The 24,635-nt window shown below is 37.2% G+C and overlaps 1 protein-coding gene across 2 annotated transcripts in view; it reads right to left on the bottom strand.

Moving 5' to 3' along the window:
• Positions 1-24,635, bottom strand: part of PDS5A (PDS5 cohesin associated factor A) — an 80,242-nt gene that overhangs the window by 54,688 nt on the left and 919 nt on the right. For both annotated transcript variants that reach the window (XM_082282450.1, XM_082282451.1), the window contains exon 2: positions 24,362-24,532. In XM_082282450.1, coding sequence (XP_082138576.1) covers positions 24,362-24,532 — 171 coding nt within the window. The remainder of the gene's footprint in view (positions 1-24,361; positions 24,533-24,635) is intronic.

Here is a 24,635-nt window from a genome sequence, read left to right as displayed (position 1 = left end):
CACTAGGGCTTTGGTCGGTTGGCCAGAACTCCAAAGCAATCACAAGCAAAGAAATCACAGATTGGTAATTTACCACTGCATTCGCATTGGTGAAACAGCATATTCTGTATTTACTGACATCAAGCAAGTCAGTCTATTTTCCAAGAGCCTAGATATTAAATTGATCTGACATATGAAAAAGCAGAAAGAGTGACTACTACTTGTAATAAAAGCAGCATATGGAGCAGATAGTTCATGGATTACTTGAAGTAACTTCCTTGATATACATTTTGAAGTAACTACAAAATGAATTCAAGCATCACATAAATGGGACAAGTATTGTTACCAAGTTGGGAGAGGGGTTGTACAACTACCCACATATCTTCATAATCAACACACAGTAGAATTACAGTTCTGTAGTAAAGCTGTCAGATTCCTCATAGTAACATGAATGCAACAGAAGGGGGGAACAAGGCAAATAAAATGAGAAAAATCAGATCCCTTAATCCAAAGTAATTTTCGTGGCACAAATTAGAACATGCTTTTTAAATAACGCTTGAATATTTTGCTCTGCAAAAATTAGTCATGTAACATTGACATCTTGGTTACAGCAACTCATATGGACTGCTGAAAGGAAAAGTTCCAAGAAAGTACGCATCCCAAGATTACAATGGTGCAAAAGGAAGCAAAACTCTGTCCTTCCTGCCCAGCAGAAGATAATCCCAATGCTGTTAATCACTGCATGTAATAAATCTTGTACTTGTTGGCCGTGAACAAGCCCACGGGAAAAATCAGACTCATGAGGTGCAAAGAAAATATTACATGCCTTTTCTTATCACTACAACCTTGTCAAAATATATTTTGCTCAGAACTGAGTATTTTAGACAATAATGATTTAATATTTTTATTAAAGCAGGATTTGGAAGATTCAAAACCCTTTTTGTACACCCTCAGTTCCTTCACCACTATATGCAACAGTAATGTCCTTTTTCCTCCAAGTAAATGGTACTTTAAATCCAAGTCCATTTCTCTTGTATTTAAGCAGGTACCACTATGCTTTATGTCAGAACAACCTGTAAGTTCATATATATTCACATTAGTGCAACAATATGAAATCTTTATAATCTCTTCTTTCTTTTGAAATGAGGACTATTTGAAGTGACTGCATGCAACCAAAATCATAGCTATCTGGAGACAGGTTTGAGCTGCATACTGCTCTGACCACTGGTTGGCAAACAGGTTTGAATTTCTGTCTGGTTTTGGCTCCACGTGACATGGAGATCCCGTTTAACCACTTGCAGCCACCATCTCCTTCTCCCTTTCCTATTACTCACCCTGCCCTACTTCTGGCCATGCAGTGCAAGTGCACTTGTTGAACAACTCTGTGATTAAATTTAGTTTACTGATCTGTCTGAAAAGACTCCTGGGAAAAGTCCTGCATAGTTTTCTGACAGGCATAGTTAGATCACAGACAGATCTGATACATTCCAGAACCAGCAGCAGGAAGGTAGTTAGACTTCAATGGTCAAAACCAGGAAGAGAAGAACTTAGTCTGCCAGTGCATAAACTTTTAACAAACAACCCAATAGTGGCACAAATTCTTAACCTTAAAAGTGGCAAGCTCAGGAAGCCTGATATGGGCAGCTACAGATAGGCAAATCCTATTAGATCCCCAGAAAATTTACCTTTACCTCTCTTTAGTAAAAACTGGCATAAGATGTGATCAATGATAATTTTAAATTCAAGGTCTCAGAAATGTGTTGCCACAGTAATTTTCAGAACTTGTATTCAATGTATCAATTAATTTACTCATTTTAATTTAATAATCTGTTTCCTGGGTTTTTATCATGACCTGACACAGCAGAGGTTTCCCATTTACCCTTTTGGGCCACCACTTTTTTTGCCTTCCAGGTTCACACTATTCTCATCGTATCCTCATCTCGTGCCTTTGGATGCAAAGGTTCACTCCAACTTCAGTATTGCACAGAGTACATTCACACAGTATGCAAACGAGCATACACATATGATTCATAAAAGTGAAGCATAAGATAGTATTCACCATCTGGCTCCTTACCCAGCTCTAAATTCTATAAGGTTTTTCAACAGAAGCTGTTCAGTCAAAGATTTCATTGAGTCGCCTCAACTGACGCATCAGAATTCCCTCATATAGTCCTTTACAACCCCATGAAGTCATAGTTTTATTTTCTCTCATTATTCCTCACCGTGCTTTAATCAAGCCTAAAAGCTCCCACTGAATCAATTCCACTCAAATTATTTGACTTAATACATACTCTGTGAAATTCTCCTTGGCTGTGACGAACAAAACCAACTCACCTCATCACATTTCCCAAACAGCTAAAAGGTTTTCAAGTGTGCGATGTTCTACCTAACATAGGTCACTGTATGGTTTGTCACCAACAAAAATTATTTCTTGATATCTGCTTTTTATTTACAAGCAGCTTTTGATGCATGACAATACTTGGTTAGTCAATCCAAGACCTTTTAAAATTATTTTAATGCAAGAAACATTGAGAAATATTGTTAGTTTGGGTGCACCAACAAACATTGCAATCCCTGAGGTATTGTTATCCCAGTTGTAAACTGGCTCACACAATTTCTCTATGACACAAACTATAGTCACAATCAAATCCCACGTTTTATCAACGGATGTATACTTCCTCTCAAATAATGAAATGAGAGTCCACATATTCATCAGCACATTATCTTTTCATACACACACTACTCACCATCTCTTACACATCTGTGATTTAAGTGTGGTGTCAGAGCACTAATTTTCATTTTATCAAGTAATGCAGTCTTCAGCAGCATCTAGTCTTTATTACTGGAAAGATTTGTAATGGTATTCTTTCCAATTTTCCTGCCAAAGACTAATAATTGTTTGAATACCCTAAGAAGGTTCATAAAGTCATCTAAATTATCAGAAACTTTGCTTCCACATAGATACATAACAGAAGAGTTTTGCAGGGGGACTAAAAAGAGCTTATTTTTCAGATGTTCTAATGATAATTCAAGACATTATCAGTTAGAAGCATTTCATTAAGAAGTCCTCCTCCCCTGTGTATACTGGAAAGTGTTATATATGGCTGGGGCAAAACCAAAAAAAATCTTCAAACCGTATTCCCCATGATGAAGGGGTTTCCATATGAAGTTTTGCAAATACTTTGATAATAGCCTCCAGATGTGACAGAGGGGATTCTTCATAACCAGCTCAGTGCTGTGTGTTAATTAATTTCCTCTGCCAAAGAGAAGGTGGTGCTAGACAAAACAATGGCTTCGCTTTTCTACTGTGAATTGACTGTAAGGACTCATTTTGAAGTGATTATTTAAGATCAATTCCTACAACACAATCATGTGCTAGGGTTTCACACTAAAACACACCTAGAGAGCTATGCTGCTAACAATACTGATGTTGTAAATACTATATCCACATCTATTTCTACACTATGGTGCAGGTGCATCCCATGGTACATCACACAGTCTTCTGACTGTCATCCAGAAGCAGGGCATATATAAAGAACACCATGCTTTTTCCTGCTGGTGTTCTGCAGCAGGTTCATCCTGGCTGAATACCAGACATCCACCAAAGCCTATCACTCCCCTCCACAGCTGGAGAGGAGAGAGAAAACATAGCACAGGGCTCAAGAGTTGAGACACCGACAGGGAGAGATCAGTCACCAAATACTGCCACAGGCAGAACAGGCTAAAACTAGAAGTATTAACTGAATTTCCTACTAACAAAATCAGAGCAGGATAATGAGAAATAAAACCTTAAAAACGCCTTCCCTCCTATCCCTCCCTCCTTCCCAGCTCTACCTCCTCCCCCAGCAGCACAGAGAGACAGGGAATGGGGATTATGGTCAGTTTTTCACATGTTGCTAGTCCCACTGCTCAGGAGAGGAGGAGTCCCCCAGCTCCAATGTGGGGTCTCTCCAATGAGAGACAGTTCTCCATGAACTTCTCCAACAGGAGTCCATCTCACAGGCAACAGTTCTCCACAGGCTGCTGCAACACAGGTCACTCTTCCACGGGGTGCAGTCCTTCTAGGACAGGCTGTGCTAGCGTGGGTCCCCCAAGGGGTTGCAAGTCCTACCAGCAAACCTGACCCAGCATGGGCTCCTCTCTCCATGGGTCTGCAGGTCCCTGCCAGGACCCTGCTCCAGGACAAGTCTCCTATGGGGGTCACAGTCTTGTCTCAGGCATTCACCTGCTCCAGTGTGGGACTCTTCCACGGGCTGCAGGTGGATCTCAGCATCCCCGTGGTCCTCCATGGGCTGCAGGGGCACAGCTGCTTCACCATGGTCTGCACCATGGGCTGCAGGGGAATCTCAGCTCCGGTGCCTGGAGCACCTCCTCTGCCACCTTCTCCACTGAGCTGGGTTTCTCTGCACAGCTGTTCCTCTCAGATATCCTCAACCCTCTCTTTTCCTGGCTTCCATCTGCGCAAGTAAGTCCTTTTTTTTAATCTTCCTAAATCTGTTATCACAGAGTTGTTACCACCATTTCTATCTGGCCCAGCCCTGGCCAGTGGCACGTCCATCTTTGGAGCTGCCAGGGATTGGCTCTGCCAGACATGGAGGAAGTTTCTGGCAGCTTCTCACAGAAGCTACCCCTTTAGCCCACCCCTGCCCCCCCACTCCCTCCATGAAAGCTTGGCCACGCAAACCCAATATATGTTTTAACACAATCAATAAATGAGATCAATAAAAAAATGTTTCTTCCAAGAAAAGTGTTTTTTCTATTTCAGCAATCTTGTAAGCTGTGGTGAGCTGAACACCTCCTAAAGCAGAAAATTATGTGAAATATTTGTACCTTGATCTTTAAATGATTGCACAGTCTGTGACAGTAAAAGAAAAAAACTAAAATTCCTTTCGTCTGTGACAGTAAGAGAATAAATAAATTAGAATTTCTTTCATGGAACTGAATGACTGGCAACTGCACATAATGCCATCATATGCAGTATCAAAACAAAGGTACCATGGGTCAACAAGAAAACTCTTTAGCCATGATGTGAATTTTCTGGTTTGTTTAAGAGCCAGATTCCACTGTGCCTTGGAATTGAAAATCAGGGGGCAAATCATGTGAGACCCTAGCATGAACCATATCTAGAGTGACAAAACTTCACTGAAGAATTTTGTCTCTTGTCATCTACTGGAGTCATAGTACAAGACTGTCATACTAACGACAATTATATAGAATGCAGAAGCTGAGAGCTCCATTCTCAGTGCAAAAGGCTGGACAAAAATCTGAATTGTAAAACTGTAAAAATCTTTGATCTTTCACAACCAAAACTTATACTACCAACCAGTAACAACAGAAACAAACCCCTAACAAACCAGCACATCAAAACAGCTCCTCAGAAGGAACTGGCTGACATGGATGGTCTCTGCCAGCAGCTGGTGAGGTGCTAGCTACCACGCCTACCAAGTGAGAGGCACTGCTACAAAGAATTTCTGTTCAGACAAATTATCTTTCTCCAACAAAGCACTATTTTACCAGATAATTTTGCTACCTGTTGAGCACTATTACCTGTATCAGAAACACAACACCCACTCCTCCCCCCTCTGCCAGCTTTGTCTTTAGGCAGGTACCAAGCTCAAAACTAAGGCACTACAAAATGGACTGAATGCAAAATGCAAGAATTTTCTTACTTTGTGTGTGTCTGGTGGTTTCATTTTATTTTTAACTAGTCCCATCAAAAAAAAAGTTTCTGAAAATTCTTAAAGCACAGGAAAAAAATGATGCAAAAAAATTGCACCTGAAACTTACCTGGAGTGGTTTCCTGGCTTTAAGTCTTAATTTTTTAATAAGGAGGAAGAAAATTATTTCTAATAAATGTATGGAAAGTATTGTATTTGTAGAATTTATTTAGCAAGCTTAAATTATTTTACTGTGCATAATGACAAATAGCCCTAAGTAATAGACTGACTTCTGATATATGTGAAATTAATAATATTTTTAAGAAATTTTCCCTTTAAAAATTGTCATTAAAATGGAGTGGGGGACTAAACGAAAAATAAAAGGCACTGATATTGCTGATATAGACAGGAAAGTCAAATCCACAGTGCTCAGCAAAAGGATGATGCTAAAGACATAATGATTATGTGTAGGATATTCAGTTTCTGAGAAATAAGCCTGTAAAATCAATACAATACATCTATGCATGTGATTCTAATGTAGGTAGCAAAGAACAATAAGAAAAGTCTTCAAGAAATTCATATTACCATCATAATTGCCAATATTAAAAGCATGGAAATATTTCAAACAGAATATATTATTTACAGAAAGGATTTTCCAAGACTTTACAGGCCAGTACTTAAAATGTTGGGTTTAATGTTTTTACTGTTCATTTTATGATACACTATGTAGACTTTTCCATTTTGAATATGGGAGTAATGTGCATTTGTATGTTCAATGAAAAGTAAAAATGAAAGGGCAAGGACAGGACAGCAACAACAACAAAAAAAAGACAGAAAAACCCAGGTATTCCCATTTGTGTCTCTGTATCATACCTATTTTTATTTGCTGGGTCTTGACATTTACACCCAATCACCAATAACAGGGTTTCACTTGTTTTCACTTGTTTCTAACTTTTTAAAACATTTTAATAGTATTTTCAAGCAATACAGCTACCTTGAGCTGATTGAAAATTATCTCAAATCCAGAATATTTACTGTTTATAAAACCATGACTTTTTCTAACCTAGTTAAAGAAAAAAAAAAATACAATTCCTGCTTCTAGAGAGCTCTAATATACCTTTCTGGACTAGTAATATTGTTTTAGAGGATGTTACGTCACATATCCCAGAGCAGTGGTGGCTTTGCTCTGATTTTCTGCAGTTATTTTAATGTCAGGCTAATAAAGTCTTGTCCGGGAATTTTTCTCTAGTATTTTGAGAACTTAAGTAACTCCTTGTTTCCATCATAAGAGTTCTGTAACTATTTTGCCTATCAGTTCCATCAAATTCCTTCCTTGTAGGTAGCTAGAATATGACCATAACTGCTGTACCTGTCCCTCAACATTCCTCGCATGTAATCACAGTTTTACATCTACTGATTTTGTTAAGATAAGAAGCAGGCAGTATATCAGATATAAAGTGTTAATGCAAGACTTTTTTTTTAAGAATATTTTCAAAAAGTGACTGACATTTTTTAAGAAGTTCCAGTAAGGAGTGTCTTCTACTAAAACTTCATTTATGAAATATGTAAAGCTCACTGAGGTCCCCAGAATCAGAGAGCACTACCATTTCCTTGCTCTCCTAGAAAGAGACTTCAGATAAAGACTATATATATAGTGACAGTATAACCACTGTCACTGCAGACATCAGGTATCCATTATTAGACAGTTTCCCCAGACCATTCTTGGTGAACCTACTCATATCACATGTGTTGTGCAGTATTTACTCATTTTAACCTCTACATTAATTTCTGCTTTGCTTGGATGCTCTCCAATTAGTATAACATTTTCATTATCTGTGAATAAATTTTCTGAAAAAAAAAATTCACGTAACTATGCAAGGAAGAACTCACATCTGGCAAACTTCTCAAAGTTAGTCTGGAAAGTATTTAACATTTTTTATTAAAAAATACACATTATGTATTTAATGCTTAATTTATATATTTAAATACATCATTCAAGTCCAGTCTCAGAATTGATAATGCTGAATTTAGCTGAAAATAACATTCAACTAAACTACTTTGCTGGAATCAGCAACCTGCAAGTACCAAATACAATTTAAATAGCTGCCAGCAATATCCTCATAAAGAATGCCTAAAACAGAAGTCCCACAAAATTTCTGAAGGTCCAGCATACTTCAAGAAAGCACTTGAGGCATAGTCGCTCTGTATTTGCAAAACACTTTGGCATGTTCATCCAGAAAAATCACTTATCCTCACCATGACAAAATCTGAGAAATTTCAATGCCAAAAGTACAAAACCACACAGGAGAAGAGACTTGAAGAGGTTCTTAAGGTTATACCCCTTAAATTACTTTAACATCTAGTTTAGTCCTTCATTAGAAATGTTTTGTTATCCACTGAGTTTACAGTTTCTGAGTGAGTTATTTAAACTCATTCAGTAAATTCCAGCACTACAACAGAACCAGTGTCTCAAGACAGTGCATGCACTGCAACAATGAGTAACTTTTTCCTTCACTTGAAATAGCTGGAAAATTCATCTGATTCCCTTTCTAAGATTAGACAGTTGAAACAATGTCAATCTGTACCCCACGCACAAACATAAATTTGGTACCCAGTGGCATGGGATTTGGTCACTTCATAAATATCTGCATCCATGACACAGCATCAAAGAGAAATTTGAGCAGCTTACGAAGAATGCACCAAGCCTCAGCCCAAAAAATTATGATTGCCCAGAACACATACGAAAGCATCCACTTCACCAACAGTACTGGACTGAAGAGGCCTGAAGCCAAAATAATGCCTTATTTAAAAATTATCTTTGTTTCTCTGACTCAAAAATTACAGAGATTTCACTTCACTTGCTCAGCTGCAGTGATCTCAGAACAGTAGCCCACATGCATGTGCTGCAGGTTAAATGTATCATAAAAAACCCAATGATTGGGAAAACTAAAAAAGGAGGGGAAATATTACCTGTAGGACAGAACAATCTCTTTCATATACAAACTCTGCAGGAGAATGACAACTAGTTGACTAGATGACTGTCAAAGTAAATCACTTGGTCTTTCTTAAGCATACATAAGGCATTACACATAGGCACAAAATTTAACTTTTCTTATCTAAAACCATTCTAGACTGTATAGTTATTGCCTTCAGGTCCTGAATCCTATACAAAAGTATTATGTCTTAAGTTTCCATATACAAGACTTTAAATACATGAAGCTCCATTGCTCTTCCTCTTCAAAAGCCATTAATGAAACCTTTTTGTTCATGTTTTGTAAGTTGTTTTTTTCTGCCGGTTTTTGAATATATATATTTTTTAATCACTCTCATGATTATAGCATGCAGATCATGTACTGGTATACTGAACCCATTCACAAAAAAACCCCTGTGGAATGTACTTTGCTGTGTTTGCTTTCTCATCTTCCCATCCTAAAAAGAAAACTGTAACACTGCAGTATTTTATTCTGATTGAACTGGTGGTCTTGTTTTGTTTTTTTTTAAATTCAAAATCAACACATTTCACAATTCATCTTCATAGCAAGGAAGAAAACTTCAGAATGAACTTCAGAATTCAAATTGTAGAGGTTTGCAATAGTCTTCAAGAGCTGCAAGAGTTCACTGGACATCCTAAAAATACTGTTGGCTAAGATTTATGGTCAGGAAACAAAAGCTGTCAACTACAGTCTTTAGCACCTAAAACTCAGACATTAAACTGAAGCCACTTAGCACCTTAAAGAAAATGGCTGAGACCTAATATTTTACTATGATTTTTACTGGAGAGTAGTGGATGAGGAGACAAGCAGATGCTGACCAAGTAACTGATCTTGAGGAAAATGCTTCAGTATTTTTATTCAACAGTCCCAATCTCATGATACATTCATGAGATTAATTACAGAACTCGGTTCCAGATGTTGAGAGTAGAGCAAATAACCTTAATCCAGATGGGGCTCAAATTCCTAACCAAGGAGAGAGGCAAAAAGATGTTACTCTCAGATTCCACTATTGGCAGTTTCATTAAAGGTAAGTACTGCCTGTAATAAGGACCAAAAAGAAGTACCAAATGGAAACATCCAGCAAAGAAAACTGACGGATAGAGGGAAATGCTTCCTGTTGCCCGCCTGAAACCATCCCCTTGTTATGCTTTAACTTTAGCATCTTTCTTTTGCCAGAGCTCTGACTGCTCACATATAGGGTTAAAAATGGTAAAATCATGGGGCCACCTGCATGTTGTTGACACCGTGTCTACAGTATTTATTTTGAATTTGCCTAGGAGCTGACTTAGAGGTCAAAAGACAGCTGATTCTTGTGTGAATGAGGTATTGAGAACCCAAGCTGTAGGAAAGTAGTTTTCCATCACTGAATATAGTCTTCCAATTTAAGCATTTTGTATCCTATGTGCTCATCACTTCTCTTGGGTGAGAAAGCAGTATCTCCTAGTCAGCAGTCTTAGAGAAGCCCAGGAAACCCCGAACATCTTCCCCCCTCATTTTCAGTATGATGGTTTTGCAAGCATTCCGGTCAGGATTAAGACAGCACAAAGTCAGTTTATAGTTAAATAGGTATTAGCTTCCGTCTAGCTTCCCATAAACGTATCTGAATTTCTTTGTGTTGGTCAAATCTCTGAACGGTATCAGTTACTTGCAGTTTTTTTTCATACACTATCAAAGGCATGCCAGGTAATTACAGATTTTTGAATCAAGAGACACTTAAGGTCTCCAGAATTTGTACACAAACAAAAAGACTGAACCCCAGGAATACCAATATACTCCTCAGATGTGAATATATGCAAAGCATATCCACGCATTCATTTCTTAAGCATTATTTTGAAGTTTTCTGAATTGAAGAGTAACAGTAAAGGCTTACTTCAATAATAATACAAAATGAAACAACTAAACCCAACAAGCCACAAACTAAATGATAAGAGCTGAAATCAAATTATTTCAAAGTAAGGATTTGCATAATCAAAATTATCTACATAACTTCATCCAAAAGTTTCTGGCCACATTCCTACACTGCTATTTTCATAGAAGTTTCCATATACAAACAAATTACTACTAGAAAAGCAGGCAAAATTCAGGTCTAAGATTAGTTGAAGTTTGGCAACTACAGAATTTCAATGCATACAACCTCTAAATAAGTGCAAATTCCTTGTAAACACTATCTAAGAAGAACAAACAAAATTATATTCAAACATATTTCAACATCAGCTGGATTTTTGGCCTATTGAGGAGTCCTTAGTATGTTCTGCACAACTCTCAGGTCCCACAGTGTAAAAAATATTACGTAAATGAGCTACAGAAGAAGGGTTTTCACTTTCTATGAATACTTCTGGAAGCACTTCATGTGCAAGAGCAAACTTGGGGTCTATTCCTGCTATAAGCCCCATGGAGTGTTAATAACTGGCTTTGAAATGAGACACACAAAAAAAGAGTCTCCTACTTGCATTTTATCAGTTCATGCTTGGGGGAGAAAGCTATTTATGGGCCTATCTGCTGGATAGTACAATTTTTTTTTTGCACTTGTGATTATCTGAAAATAAAAGCTTCATCTCTGTCTATGTGCACGTATGTATACAGTTACTCCCCTACAGACAGATACATATCCTGTAAGTTAACACACATCTTTGTTTAAAGAACAATCAACTACAGGAGGCATTAGGAAGGGGAAAAAACAGTAAGAATGAGAGTCAGCATGAAGATAAATCTGTTTGTAAGCACTGGCCTGTACCGCCTACTCTAGTTCAAGTCACAGCACAAGACTCAGTAGTTTGGACTGCAGAACAGGAAAAGATCAGTCTTAACATCAGACTGCATCTCATAACCCTAATACTGGTACAGAACTGTGAGCCATCATGCTTAGATATGCCTGAAAAACACTGAAACCTCAAATTCCTTCTTGTGTACAAATAGGACAGACAATAAGCAGAAAAAGAGAAAACTAAACAATCCTAGAGAAAGGAGAGGTGTTATCTTCTTCTCTCTACTTATTACTACATCAATTCTGAACTCAAATACAAAACAATTTATTTTGAAAGCAATTATGTATTAGGATGAATGGTATTTATAACTGCAGTTAGTCAGCTAAACATTAGAAAATTCATTGTGGATTCCCCAACATGAATGTTTGTTCAAAATTACTGGCACCAGCAAAATCCACACATTTGTGTATAAACGCAGCATTGATTTCAACTGTTTGTAACCACAGAACATTCTCCTCTGTTTCTTAGCTTCTTTTTTCAGACATGGAATGTCAGTACATCACTCACTGCACTGACATTTGCAGCTCCCTGAAACAAGGGACATACTTCATTTTGTTTAGATACTGCCTCAAAAATAGAGCAGGTGGAGGGGCATTTGTAGAATTTCTTAGGGCGCAGTTTCACAGGTGTGTGAGTCAACCCAAATCTGCCAGATCTGTCCCTCTATTATGCCAGCACATATGGGGCTGATAAGTGACACTACTGAAAATTCCCTTTTTCTGCCCAGGTTATTTTTCAGATATATCTGCTTCTTGCAGCTCATTACACGGCTGTAAAAATGACAGGAGAGAGTGAGAGTACTTCAGCCCAATCTCAGGGTGCAGTTTAACGACTTAAAAGTTGATTTAGTAAGGTCAAACCCTATGAACACAGTGCTCCAAATTAAGCTGTCACTGCAAACAACAGTTCACCCTGACATTGTCATAGAGCTTCTGCCAAAGCAAGGAGGGGGTAATAGGTGACTGTGCACGCTGATCCAAATGAAAACTTACCTGGAAAAAGGTAAGTGCTTTTGAATAGGATGACTTCCACAATCCAACATCCTGCAAGCCACAGATACATCTGGATTGGCAGGGGAAAAACTACGGCACACAAGTAGCAAGAGTATTTAACTGGCTCAAAATGCTCGCTTTGGTGTTTGTGCTTCCATATGCCAGGGTCTGATTCAAGGCAATGCTCTACCTACTGGTATAGCAACTCCATCCTTTCCAACTATACTAGTTTTCCCTCTTTCCCTACAGTGACTATGTGCCTCTATTCTTTACTTTTTCTTGTCTTACTCTTCACAAACTTGATTTATTTCTATGACTTTAAGAGTGCTGGTGACGCAAATAAGGAAAATTACTTTGAACCATTACTCTTCCTGAACAGCAGTGGCAGCAGCAGTGAAAATGAGCAACTGTTTCTTCAGTAGCAGCATCAACCTAAAAGTACTCAAAAGTAGTCAGATACAACAATGCCAGGATGACAAGCTTCCAGAACACAATTCTGGCAGACTGTAAAGAGAACTAGATGATTTTTTTTTTTTTTTAAGATTTTATTTTTAAGATAAACTAAATTGATTTTGACTGTGTTAAAATACCCACTATGCAGGTCAGCTCAGATTACTAAACTGACTTGCAATACTCTACAGAACCAACCTGTCATTACTTACTCCTTCACCTTTTTACCTTCCTGATGAAATTATTTTTGCCCACAGCTTTGTTTTTCAACAGAAGATTGATAAAGATGATGAAAAATAATGGGAAAACTCTCAACAAATTTTCTAAAAACACCAACTAATATTGTCTTATTTCTAAAATTTGAGGCTAGTTTTAAAATTAATTTTCTGGGGATGCCAGGCTTTTAACTGGAATGTTGAGAGGCATCAATTCAGATACTGTACAGAAATGAATGCATGACAGCCCTCATACAGACTGAAATTGTTGTAACTCTGAGGAGTCTCAAGACAGTGTGAATTAGGGCACAGCTCCACAGTATGAGTTCTCAGGAGACAGAGCCTGTGAGAGAGAGTCCCTCAAGGCATTTCTCAACCAGCTTCACTGCTAGATAAAAATCTAAAGGAGAGCTCCATCCTCACAGACATACACAGGTATCGGAAACCAATTTTAGCATCAGACATGGAGTGACATACAGAGCTTCAACTCTAAGATGAGTATTCTTTAATCTGTGTAATGTATCCAACTCAGACCAGAATGCTCCAATTTGCACAAGAACCTAAACTAAGAACAGCGTCTAAAAATGTCAAAGTGAAACAAAATTAAATGGCAGCTTTTTAAACTGTAACCTGACTGAAGGTGATTTAACCTTCAAAGGGAAGCATAGGCTGGTACTGAAAGACTGTAACTTTGGAAAACATTACACACCACCCCCGCTTTCCCAGCTGAGCTTTAGATACATAGACATTAAACTCGGTTTTTCCTCCCATTTCAAAGTGATTTTTTTAACGGCTTATTAAGTTTTCTACTGACCTACTTCCAGTTCTATTAATGTGTATATATTCTACAAAGATACAGTTTTTGTACTTGGTGAACCCTCCATTTCCTAAAGCAAAATTCTCATGATTTTACAGCAGTCTAGACTACTAGTTTCAAGTGGAACAAAGCTGAAATCTTATTGCCAGATTTCCCAATTTCCCTTTGGCTACAAAAATATGCCTACTTTCATATTCTACATATATTTTCTAAGAAAAAAATGTTACTAACAGCTCACAAATGCAACTCCTAGACCTTCATTTAGTGATTTCACATGAGCAAAAATAGTACCTCTTGCCACTGACATTCTACTGGCAATAGCAGAAGTCGGAGCTTTTGAGAAGAGAAGGATTAGAATTTTTCTGGAATAATGGTACATGCCAACTACATTTACAAAGGATGACTGAATTAGGCATTTAAGTAAGCATGTATTTTCAGGGAAAAAAGCTTCAAAGCTACCTTGCATTTCTTCATTTGTCTTCTAGGTGAATGAATATTAACTCTGCAACACGTCAGTAATGAGAAAGAAACACCTGTCAAAACCCATACATGCAGGGCCACTTTTTCTATCTCTCCCAGATCACTGAATAGTTTTTACCATCATAAAGTATTGAGTTTACTTGCTTTATTCTTATTACTGCAACACCTTAAGATTTAAACTTCCCTTCATGCACTCCACAATATATTGTGCCATTGTGAAAACAAAGCAGCATAATTTCTGAATTATTCCTCTTCACTACTCCATGAAATCAAAGTTTTTAAAAGAAAAATTATTTCCTTTATGACTGACAGGAGTAAGGCCCACAGAAAGGCACTGCAGTCAGATTTAAGTGACTGAATATCAAGTTTTAGACACTTAAATCACATGAAAAAACAATTTTTATATTCTACAAAATCTACTTTCAAGTAATTCCCTACTAAATTATGAATAGCTTGATTGAATTTCAGTAATGAGTTTATTACAGAGAACCATTACTGCATTTGGATAATTAAGTACATGCATGTATTTTCAAATGGTACCAGAAGAAAAGCACAGTTAAAACACACAATTATATTAAAATAACAGGATTTACTGCACTTTGACTATCCTGTGGACTGAAAGACAGTAAAAATTTTAAGGTGAAATAACCAACCACATCTTCCTTACATTGAATTTGTAACAGAAGTCAATTAGCTTATTTTTTCAAGGAACAACTTATAACAAATATCTTTTCACATCCACATCACTATTGGCATCATCATAACACTCATTTTGCAAAATTTCTTTATATTAATCACTTCTTAAGTTCAACTATAGTTTCATTGCACACATTCTGCTTCAGCATTTGTACCACAATCTTGATTCTAAGTAGCCAGAAAAACTCGAAAAAGCTAATTATGTAAAAAAACCACTATAGAAAACATCAACTAAAGAACCTACTGTTTTTCTTTTGAGATTTTAAGCTACTTTTCAGTGATTTGGGTTTTGCTGGGTTTTTAGGTTGGCTGTTTTTATTATTGCTTTATCCTTTCAATAATACCATATTGCATAAGCGACTTTCATCAAGATGTTCACGGAATACAGGTATCATATTCAGTTGTTAAAAACCACCACTTTTAAGCTTAAAAACTAGTAATATTCTTGAATGCCATGAACCACACACTACCAGTTTGTGGGTTAAGAGAGTATTAATAAGTTTTTGTGCTTTATTTTACTTGTTTATCTCCTGCACTGCTGCTATGTGAAATTGATTTTATCATAGGCAGTAAAATTGCCACTGGTGGGTTTCCAACAGATCTCATCTCCATCGCTCTCCTCTCAGAGAGCTGCTGCATCCCTCATCCTCCTGCATTATTTGCCCACTCTCCTTTGGGTGCTGTGTCCAGGAAGCTGGGGAGGGAGCAGCAGATCCCCTAAACCATTTGAAACACCCATGAAATAATTAGTTGCATTTATTCCAGCTAGCACATGGGCTGCCTTTTGAAATGTCTGAAGTGCTGTGTCCATGTTCCTTTGTGTAAACAGAATTCGGATGTCTCTATTCTGCTCAGCACCAATTAGACAAGTGTTCCATCTCTGAAACTTCTGTCCAACTGCCAGGAAGTTCCTGAACTAATGTAACTTCAGGAAAGATCAGTAACAAAGAAATTAAACTTATTTCATTAGTAAAGCAAGATAAAAACATTTTTCCAGGCAAAGTTCTATTACATATACAAAGTAAACTGGGCCCACAAATATTTTCTTCCAGTTTTTGAGAGATTGATTTTTGGGTACTTAGAAAAACAGTAAAAAGATTTTCATAGTAAGCACAAGTTTACAGCTGGTCTTTCGATGGGCTTTCATATTAGATGCACTGATAAAACAGTTTTAAGATCAGTAAGTTACATAATATTTTTAAAATATTGTAAACCTGCAGATGTTAAGCTATTTCCTTATGGTCAATTAGGCTATTTCCATAGAGAGCCACAAGAAAGAGAAAGACAGCAACTGCAGAGGAAAGAGCAATTCTTTAATGACCACAAGCAAATTCTAATACTACTAAGTACTAACTAATCTGGCTACTTTTTTTTAAGCATGTGCATTTTTCAGGTACTGTAGACACCAAAAAATGGTATGCGGGAAAACTCACACACCACCAGTCAGAAGTATCTGACTTCTCCAAAATCCTTTTAAAAACTGTTCTTTTTTCTTCTCTTTCATCTTCAATATCTGTATCTGTTCAAAAACTACTGGTAAATAGAAAAGACATGTCTCTTTAACGCTTATGAATGTATTTTGCCAGTACAAAACAACTTCTCTGTTTCAGTAGTTTGGAAAGTTTTGATAAATCTCATGGAGATAGATGTCATAACTTCTAGCATTAGAAACTAAAGACATGAGGCCTAAAATGCTAATGACTTCCAAAATGTATTCCAGCTAAACGTGACAGGCTGTACTCACAGAAGACAACAGAGTACCATTAAGATTAGGTAATATAACTGAACAACTAGAAAGAAACAGGAACTCACTTGAGAGTAAGACATTAAAAAGGCTGATCAGCCTTCACAGTAAATTTGAAAGAATTTTTCCCCCACTGTGGCTGCAAAACTCATCCCAACACTGAAGCTCTGACCCCTCCATCAGATAAGTATGTATCTTCTGTCTCGCATAAATAAAATGTATGTTTAGAATATCCCCATGCTATTCAGGTACCAGAAAGTTTTCAATCTTCACTCCTGAGCAGAAACTACCTTGTGCCAGTTTTATCTTTGTTTATCCTTAGCAGTATTTCATCATGCCTAAAAGATCTTTAAAGCAGCCAAATTCTCATGTCAGCACAGCAGTGGGAATACAGTTCATTAGCTTACTGCAGCTGCAAAGCCAGCAAACACACATTGCTTTGAGTGACACCACAATAAGCACATGTTTTAGATTTCTAGGTGACAGTGGGGATTAACAAGATATTGAAGCCTGGGAAAAAACCCTCAGATATGAAGAATGTTTAACATAGACTGGGGACTAGACAAAAGTTTGGTTTCTTTAACTCCAAAAATGGCTAAAATATATACTGTGAACCAAGGATTTGCTATTTTGTCTTTTGTTTTTCCTTTTCATAGCAGAAGATGCGCATTGACATTAAGCAGACAAAATGGCATGAATTGATTCAAGTAGACAAGGAAGAAAAGTAACCACATTTATGTTTGATTTCCCTTTCTATCAATCATCTCCATATTACTGTTTGCAAGCCCAAGGACAGTTTTTCTTTCACTTCATATTGCTGGTAAGAGATTAACACTTCCTTTTTGAGTCTTTGAGCACAGCTAAGGCTCCTGCTGTTTTGCAAACTTAGGCATACGAACTCCTCATAAGAACGCACTGTCAAGGATTTTGTATCCGAACTTTATTTAAAACATTTGAATTAACAAAAACACTCCCACATTATACACATAAAAATACATACTGACTTGTATATCCACCTGAAGTGATTTATATGACTAAACCACGTCACTTATACTGAATACAACATCAGTAGAGCTCTGGTCTGCCACAGGCTCCCAGTACGCCCCTAAGTAATACTTAGCCTTCATCAGTTTGTTTCCATTTTAGAAGAGGGGGACAAACACAGAAATCTGTAATTTAGTATTAGCACAACTCTTACTCATCTCTTTTCCAAGGTAAATAATCCTGTATTTCTCAAACTTCTAATCAGTCTTTGTAATACTAATGTTAATACAGTAGTTGGTAAGTGATTACACACACACACACACACACAAAAGGAAACACCACAATCAAAATCTTGAAGCCATTACTTGGTTCCATTCACATCAGGAAACTTGTTCTGGAGTTAATCAAGACTGTTTGATAGAGAAGCATCTTGCTCAAAGACCATCTTTCTTATTTACTGAAGATGTAATACTATAACCGAAGGAAAATACGTGAAGAAAAGGACTATTCCATGCCGTATTTTGAAACGGTAAAGTCTGAAGACTTGCATGCCAGCCTCCCACCTATTACAAAGTTTCTATACAATGCCTGTTAAACAGCCTGTAACACAGTTTTCACAGAAAACATTAGTCATTTTCTGGGTTTTTCAGGAGAGATGATGAGGCCCGATTTACAGAAACCCTGGGTACTCAGAAATGTAACTGAAATCAAAGAAACTTGAACAAATGAAGTGCAACAGAATGCACTTCACTTCAGAAGTCACAATTCAGAAATACCAAATCAAGCACATGAAGTCAACTCGTCTCTCTGGTATTGGGGTCTGTTTTTTTCCTTTCAGTAGCTCATCAGTTCCCCATCTTTTAACTGTGATTAACATAATGCAGTCACCTCACAAAAAAGTATTAGCAAAGAATAAGATTAAAAATTCTTTGAGGTTTATAGTAGAATAAATGAAGCCATAAAGACTTCTGAACTAGTCTGTCCATTTCAGTGGTCAGACATCAGAAGTTATCACTTCTAATTCAGCAACCTTTTGGGTTTTTCCCCCCTTTCAAATGGGGGCGTTTTTCCCTTTCAAAATACATTTATCTTAGTGTTGCTGGGAAACCATTCCAATAATACTGTACATGTGAAATTGCCATTAATTACTGACGCACTTGTAACAAAAGAAAATTATCAGATACAAAAACAAAGGGTGTCATCGTCAATCAGTTTGAAATTCAGTAACATCTGGGAAAACTTGGTAAGGCTAGATGGTTTGTTCCTCTAAGGACTGACAAAACTGGGACATTTACAAAGCAATTGGTTAATATTCCATTGGCAAAAAAAAAAATCAGAACACAATTTCTTCTTCTCCGACTAGTGGCCTGTCCTAGTTAATGAAAAACTTGATTGTTACAAGATTCAAACTAATTAAAAAGATTAAACTATGAGCAAAATCAAATTAAAAATTTGGCTTTAGGCTTATGTGGCTACCAATAGCTCAAGAACATTGCAACTGCAATCCGCAGTTAAGTACAATTAATGACAGGCTTTTAAATTGTTAGAATAATTAACTGTGGATCATTTCTGTAACCTGGCTATATGACCTCCAGAGAATTACTTATAATTCTTAAATATAAGCATGTAAATACATGCAAGTCACCCATGTCATCTAAGTCTTGCCAGCAAAGAGCACTTATTAGTTAATATACTATCCAACCCACTTATTATGCATATACCTTTTCTCCTCAAACATACCAAATTCTTGTGGGTGACACAACAGATTTTCTTCTACCAGATGACATTTTAATTTGCATTTTTTAGTCTTGTTTAAATCAACTGCATAGATAAAAGCCAGGTCAGATCAAAGGTCCATCTAACTACATGACCTCAGAGAGTGGCCATTAACTTATGCAGAAACATCAGGGTTAGTTAAGAGTAACTTTCTTCTCCTCTCACATAACTACAGCCTACTCAAAAACATTTAAGTAGCAACAAGCAACCTTTCTCAGTTTTAACATGGTGTAACAGATGCCTAAAAGACATCCGTGCATGAAATGACAAATTATCAGCATTAGTTATTTCTAGTGCTATGAAGATAGAGACACAACAGGCCAAACTACAAAGGGGCCAATACCTAATAACCAGAGGAATGTGCAAAAAGACAATGGAAAAAAGGAGAGGGAGAGTGTTTGTTTCGTTCTAGGACAAATACATATAAGATAACTAAGAAATGCCAAGGGACAAGATAGGGAAGACTTCAAGGCACACCTGGATTGCTAACCTCTCCAGATGATCACAAGCTAGGCCTTGGCGTGGGGATGGCAGGGGGAGAATTGGAGAGAGGATGAAAGGGTGTGGGGGGCATTGAAATCAAAAGCAACTTTCACAGCAAATGCCTTGCCAAACTGTCACCATGGGAAAAGGAACAAGACTATTGGACTGACTGAAAAACAAAAGGACAATAACTCTTCAAAAAAACCCAAACCCCCACAAAACAAAAACCAGAACCCTAACCCAGCTATGATAAAGAACTCTATCTCCCTCATTAAATTCTAACCGATAAAACTTAATTTAAAACATTTAAACATTGCCTCAAACCTGTGTTAAAAATCTCCATGCTGAAATTAATTTATCACTTCCTTTCCTTTGAAAAGTTTCAGAAACTTTTCTTTTACTTTTGTATATTTAGCATCTGATTAAATGTGATTTTTACAGATTTTATCAATTAGTGTTGCTTACACTGATATCTCCAGGTAAAAGAAAATGTGCACTGTTAAGTGTTTTCTTTTTTTCCTACAAACCTGTCTTACACTACCAAACTGTACTGTTTTTAGTATAAAGCCGTATCTGAACTCACCATCATGCATTATTTCTTTAACATTAAAAACCCTAGCAGGTGTGATAGTTTTCCAGAAACAATGCAGATGTCCCCATCTCTATCTCAAAAAAAAACATTTGCTAACTTTCACATTCAAATTGACTCTGAAGTTCCTTCAACATTCTAAGGAAAGACTGCCACAAAAATAAGTTAGTTTTTCCCCTGTGCCTGCCCAATTGTTTGTGAGTTCTTGTGATAAATTACACAAGAAAACGCTTCAGGTTAAAATTAACATAGCTGGGGAGGGGTGGGTGTTCTGGTGTTGGTTGGTTTGGTTTTTTTCCTGCTAAGTTTAAACCCAGATCTGTCAACCCTTCCATTCTGGTGTGCAGCAAAACAAAATGCTTGTAAATAGAGTACAGAACAGAAGCTGGGACAAGCACATGAGAGCCCCACATATTTGGGTGGGAGTTCTGGCTTTGCCTACAAGGGCTGTGTATGTCAGTCACTGAGAAAATCAGTCTCTATGCATTTTGGATTGATGGGGCTATTTGTAACGTTATCTGACAATTAAGTACACTACTATTAATCTTACTCATAATGACTGTTTTATATAAATGACACTTAAATATTCTCTTGTGATCAAAGTTATATCTGAGACTTAATAGTTTACTGACAGCAATATACAAGTCTGGAGTTTAACGAGACAGTAAAATACAGTCAATCTTGAAAAAATTTCAATAGCCATAAAGAAGCTTTGCAGCAAAGCAGATGCCAAGTTTCTAAAACTTCTTTCAAAACCTTCAACTATCTTATTGAAAAAAATATAATGTTGCTAACACAATTGCTCTCAAGTTTTATTTAGTCTCTGGCTTGATCTTGGAACAGAAGGAAGACTTCTTGGGTGCCTTAGAATTGTTTGCTTTCCCCTTCTATCACTTGTTTAAGTCAAAGTTACTATTCCTCTTCCACAAGCCTTACCCAAAGTGTCAAGCAGCTGACTTGCAGCCCTGAAACCAATCATTATATTGTGAAAAACTGCCCTGTAAAGAGAAAGACTGAGCTAAAAAAAATATATATTTTGTAGTCAAAAGTAGAGTAAACCTCAACACTCCACTACATGCTAGCTGCCTAGTTTGCTTAAACTTAATTGGATTTATTGAACAGACACTTGACCCCAGCCACAGTACACCAGTTAAAATCACTTCCTCAACAGCTGAAACTATATAACACATGCCACTCTACAGCACCAAACCATCAATATAATCTAGCGTACCAGAAACTACCTTTGACTCAAGCACCTGAACTTGTGCTTCATCTGCCATACATATGCAATCCTGAGGCATTTCCTTTCTACGTCCCTCAAAAGATGCACGTTAATTTTAAAATTCTCAATGTTTTCATTTTCAGAACAGTAATGATGTTATCATACAGATATATCAAAACACTTTAAAAGTATCTGGCCTACATTTTATTACCCACAACCCCAAGCAGAAGGAGGGAAAGGATCTAAAAACATTCTTTTTCAAAGTCCTTGGCATAAAAGCTGCTGCTCAGGCACTCTGGGACAGGTGCCCAGAATGTCTCAAGTTCCAATAATAAGAAAGGCTTTCATTAGGAGAAGAGGTCTGGACACAAAAATATAGATGCGATATCAGAAAACTTGCTAATAAGGACCCAAATTTGTAACCAATTAAGTTGACCATGACTTCACCAAGCTAAAAGAGCAAAAACTTGCAGGAACTGGCCCACAGCCTGAAGGCCAAAACTCTAAGTTGAACATTTTCTGTAAGAACTATCTTCTGTAAGAGCACTTTTGGCTGACACTTGGCCAAGAAGACAAAAAAATCTACAATTTCATGAACTGATTCATGCCTGAGCTTATACATTCTGTTAAAGCTAGCTTTTATCATTAAGTCATATTTAAAGTTCTGGAAGGCTATCTTTTGAAGAAAACTTGAAGAAATTGAACTAAACTTTTTCAAGTATTTCCATCCCAAGCAAAGCGTCATCATAATATTCCACATTTCAAAATGAATTTGCTTTTATAAACTAAGTCAATATAAGGAAGCACGGACTTCATAAAGAACATACACGTTATACAAATGCATAAAGAAAAATATACTTGTTGGTTTAGTTCTATAGTGTACAATACTTCCCATTCTCTTGATCCTTCAGTAAAGCCAATACCTGACAAAAAAAAATTCCTCTAACTCAGATTAAACAGTACCAATACAGTAAGAAAAATCTTTCTCTGTCTTTTCAGTGATGCTGGGTGCAGTAGCAAAGTATTTGTTCCCATTTAAAGTTAGTCTCAAATCTTTCGGCTATCTGAATTCTGTAACAATAATTCATTAGAAAACAACAACAAAAAAAGTCTGCTCGTAGCCTGAAGATTATGTCTAATACACACACACGTGAATTCAGCAAAACACATATACATGATTTTGAAGTTCTATTATTTCTATTATATAGGAATGACACAGTTCACCATTGCAAGTCCACCAGCTGGGACAAAATAAAATACCTGTTTCAAGGATCACCTCAAAACTGCATTCCTCTACACTCCACAGACTTCACTCCAAGGTATCTATCTAAACAATCACAAGTCTAGTATCTTCTCCTGTAACTGAAATATTCCACTGCAGTTTTGAAAATACTAGGCTGGACTTGTCCATTCAATAATTTTCAAAACTGTAAATGGACAAAAAGGCTAATTTTCAGAAAAAACACTATGAGCCTTACTGCTTAAAAAGCAAAGCACAAAGCCTACGTTCTCTTCACATTTATAGCTAAGAAAACTTTTCAATGTACTAAATGACTAGTCAAGACCATGACTGCTATTTTTCAGTCTTTGTGGGGTCACTGCTGTCATGGGAAACAGATCATCAGATGACAGGATATTTCTGATCGCTATAAATTATTACTGCATCTCCACCCTGGGCACAGGACCAAATCCCAGGTTACAAAAACCTTTGGTCCAAAGACCACGGTGTTAACAAACGAGCTATGTCAATATTTGATCAATGCTCAACTTAATTCTCTATTTTCAGCATGGACTTAAGAAATAATACTAATGAATCACAGTAGCATTTCGGGTTTTTTTTCCAGTGGAAAAAGGGATTAACAAAATAAAAAAGAGAGGCAAGACTCACAGTCCCCCAGGATGCTGTGAAACAAGCAGAGAAGATACTTTTCTAATAACCCCTTTTGCTTATGAAAATTCAGCAATTTTGTCAGTTATACTAAATAGGAAAAAACAGATATGTATTACACTAAATTGAAAAATCTGAGGCAGGTTTTGAAACAATTTCAAAAGGCCATCCATAAACTCCAGAAATTAAGCTTTGCATTTTGCAAACAGTGTGATCTTTTCAATCAAGAACGGCCTTATGCAGATCTACTTGTCTCCCCCGCTCAACTATACTTTCTTCAAATGCCGGAACCCAAAAAACCACCTAGCTTGCCAAAAAATTTTGCTAACATATCCTGTAATTATTACTTGTGATTCCAATTCAGACTTCTCCTCTAAACTGTGGATATGTTTCATGTACAAATTAGCACTTAATGTATCAACTCTGGCATTGAGAGAACTCGCAAGATAACAGTAATGAATTACAAAAATGGGTCCTCCTCTTTTAAGGAAAAGCAATGAAGTCATAATCCCTTAAATGTCTGCAGGCAGGAAGGACAACAAAACTCTGGCAGTTCTCCATTCCAGTGATAAAATGTTTACCTTAACAAGCAAAAGTTGCAGGGAAGGGGGTGGTGGTCAGAACTGCTCACCTTTAACCGTTTAACCACCTCATCGTTGGTAATTTTGTCCGTGATCTCCTTCACTCCAGGAGGATAGTAGATGATTTTACCGTCGGCAGCAGGTTTTGGTTGGGTAGCAGGGAAGTCCATCCTGGCGCTGCTGGTTACAAACTTTCCTTCTCCACAGTCCTCTACCGGCCTCTATCGGTCAGAAAACAAAAGTTCAGCAGAATGGAAACGACTTTCTAACCCTCTTTTTCCATTCCTCACCCTCAATTCGCTGAAGGCCCCGGCTATCGCCCCG

The sequence above is a fragment of the Coloeus monedula genome, assembly GCF_965178545.1.
Source record: "Coloeus monedula genome assembly, chromosome: 5".
NCBI lineage: Eukaryota > Metazoa > Chordata > Aves > Passeriformes > Corvidae > Coloeus > Coloeus monedula.
The sequence above is the reverse complement of the archived record's forward strand: the minus strand, read 5'-3'. Positions and strand labels throughout refer to the sequence as shown.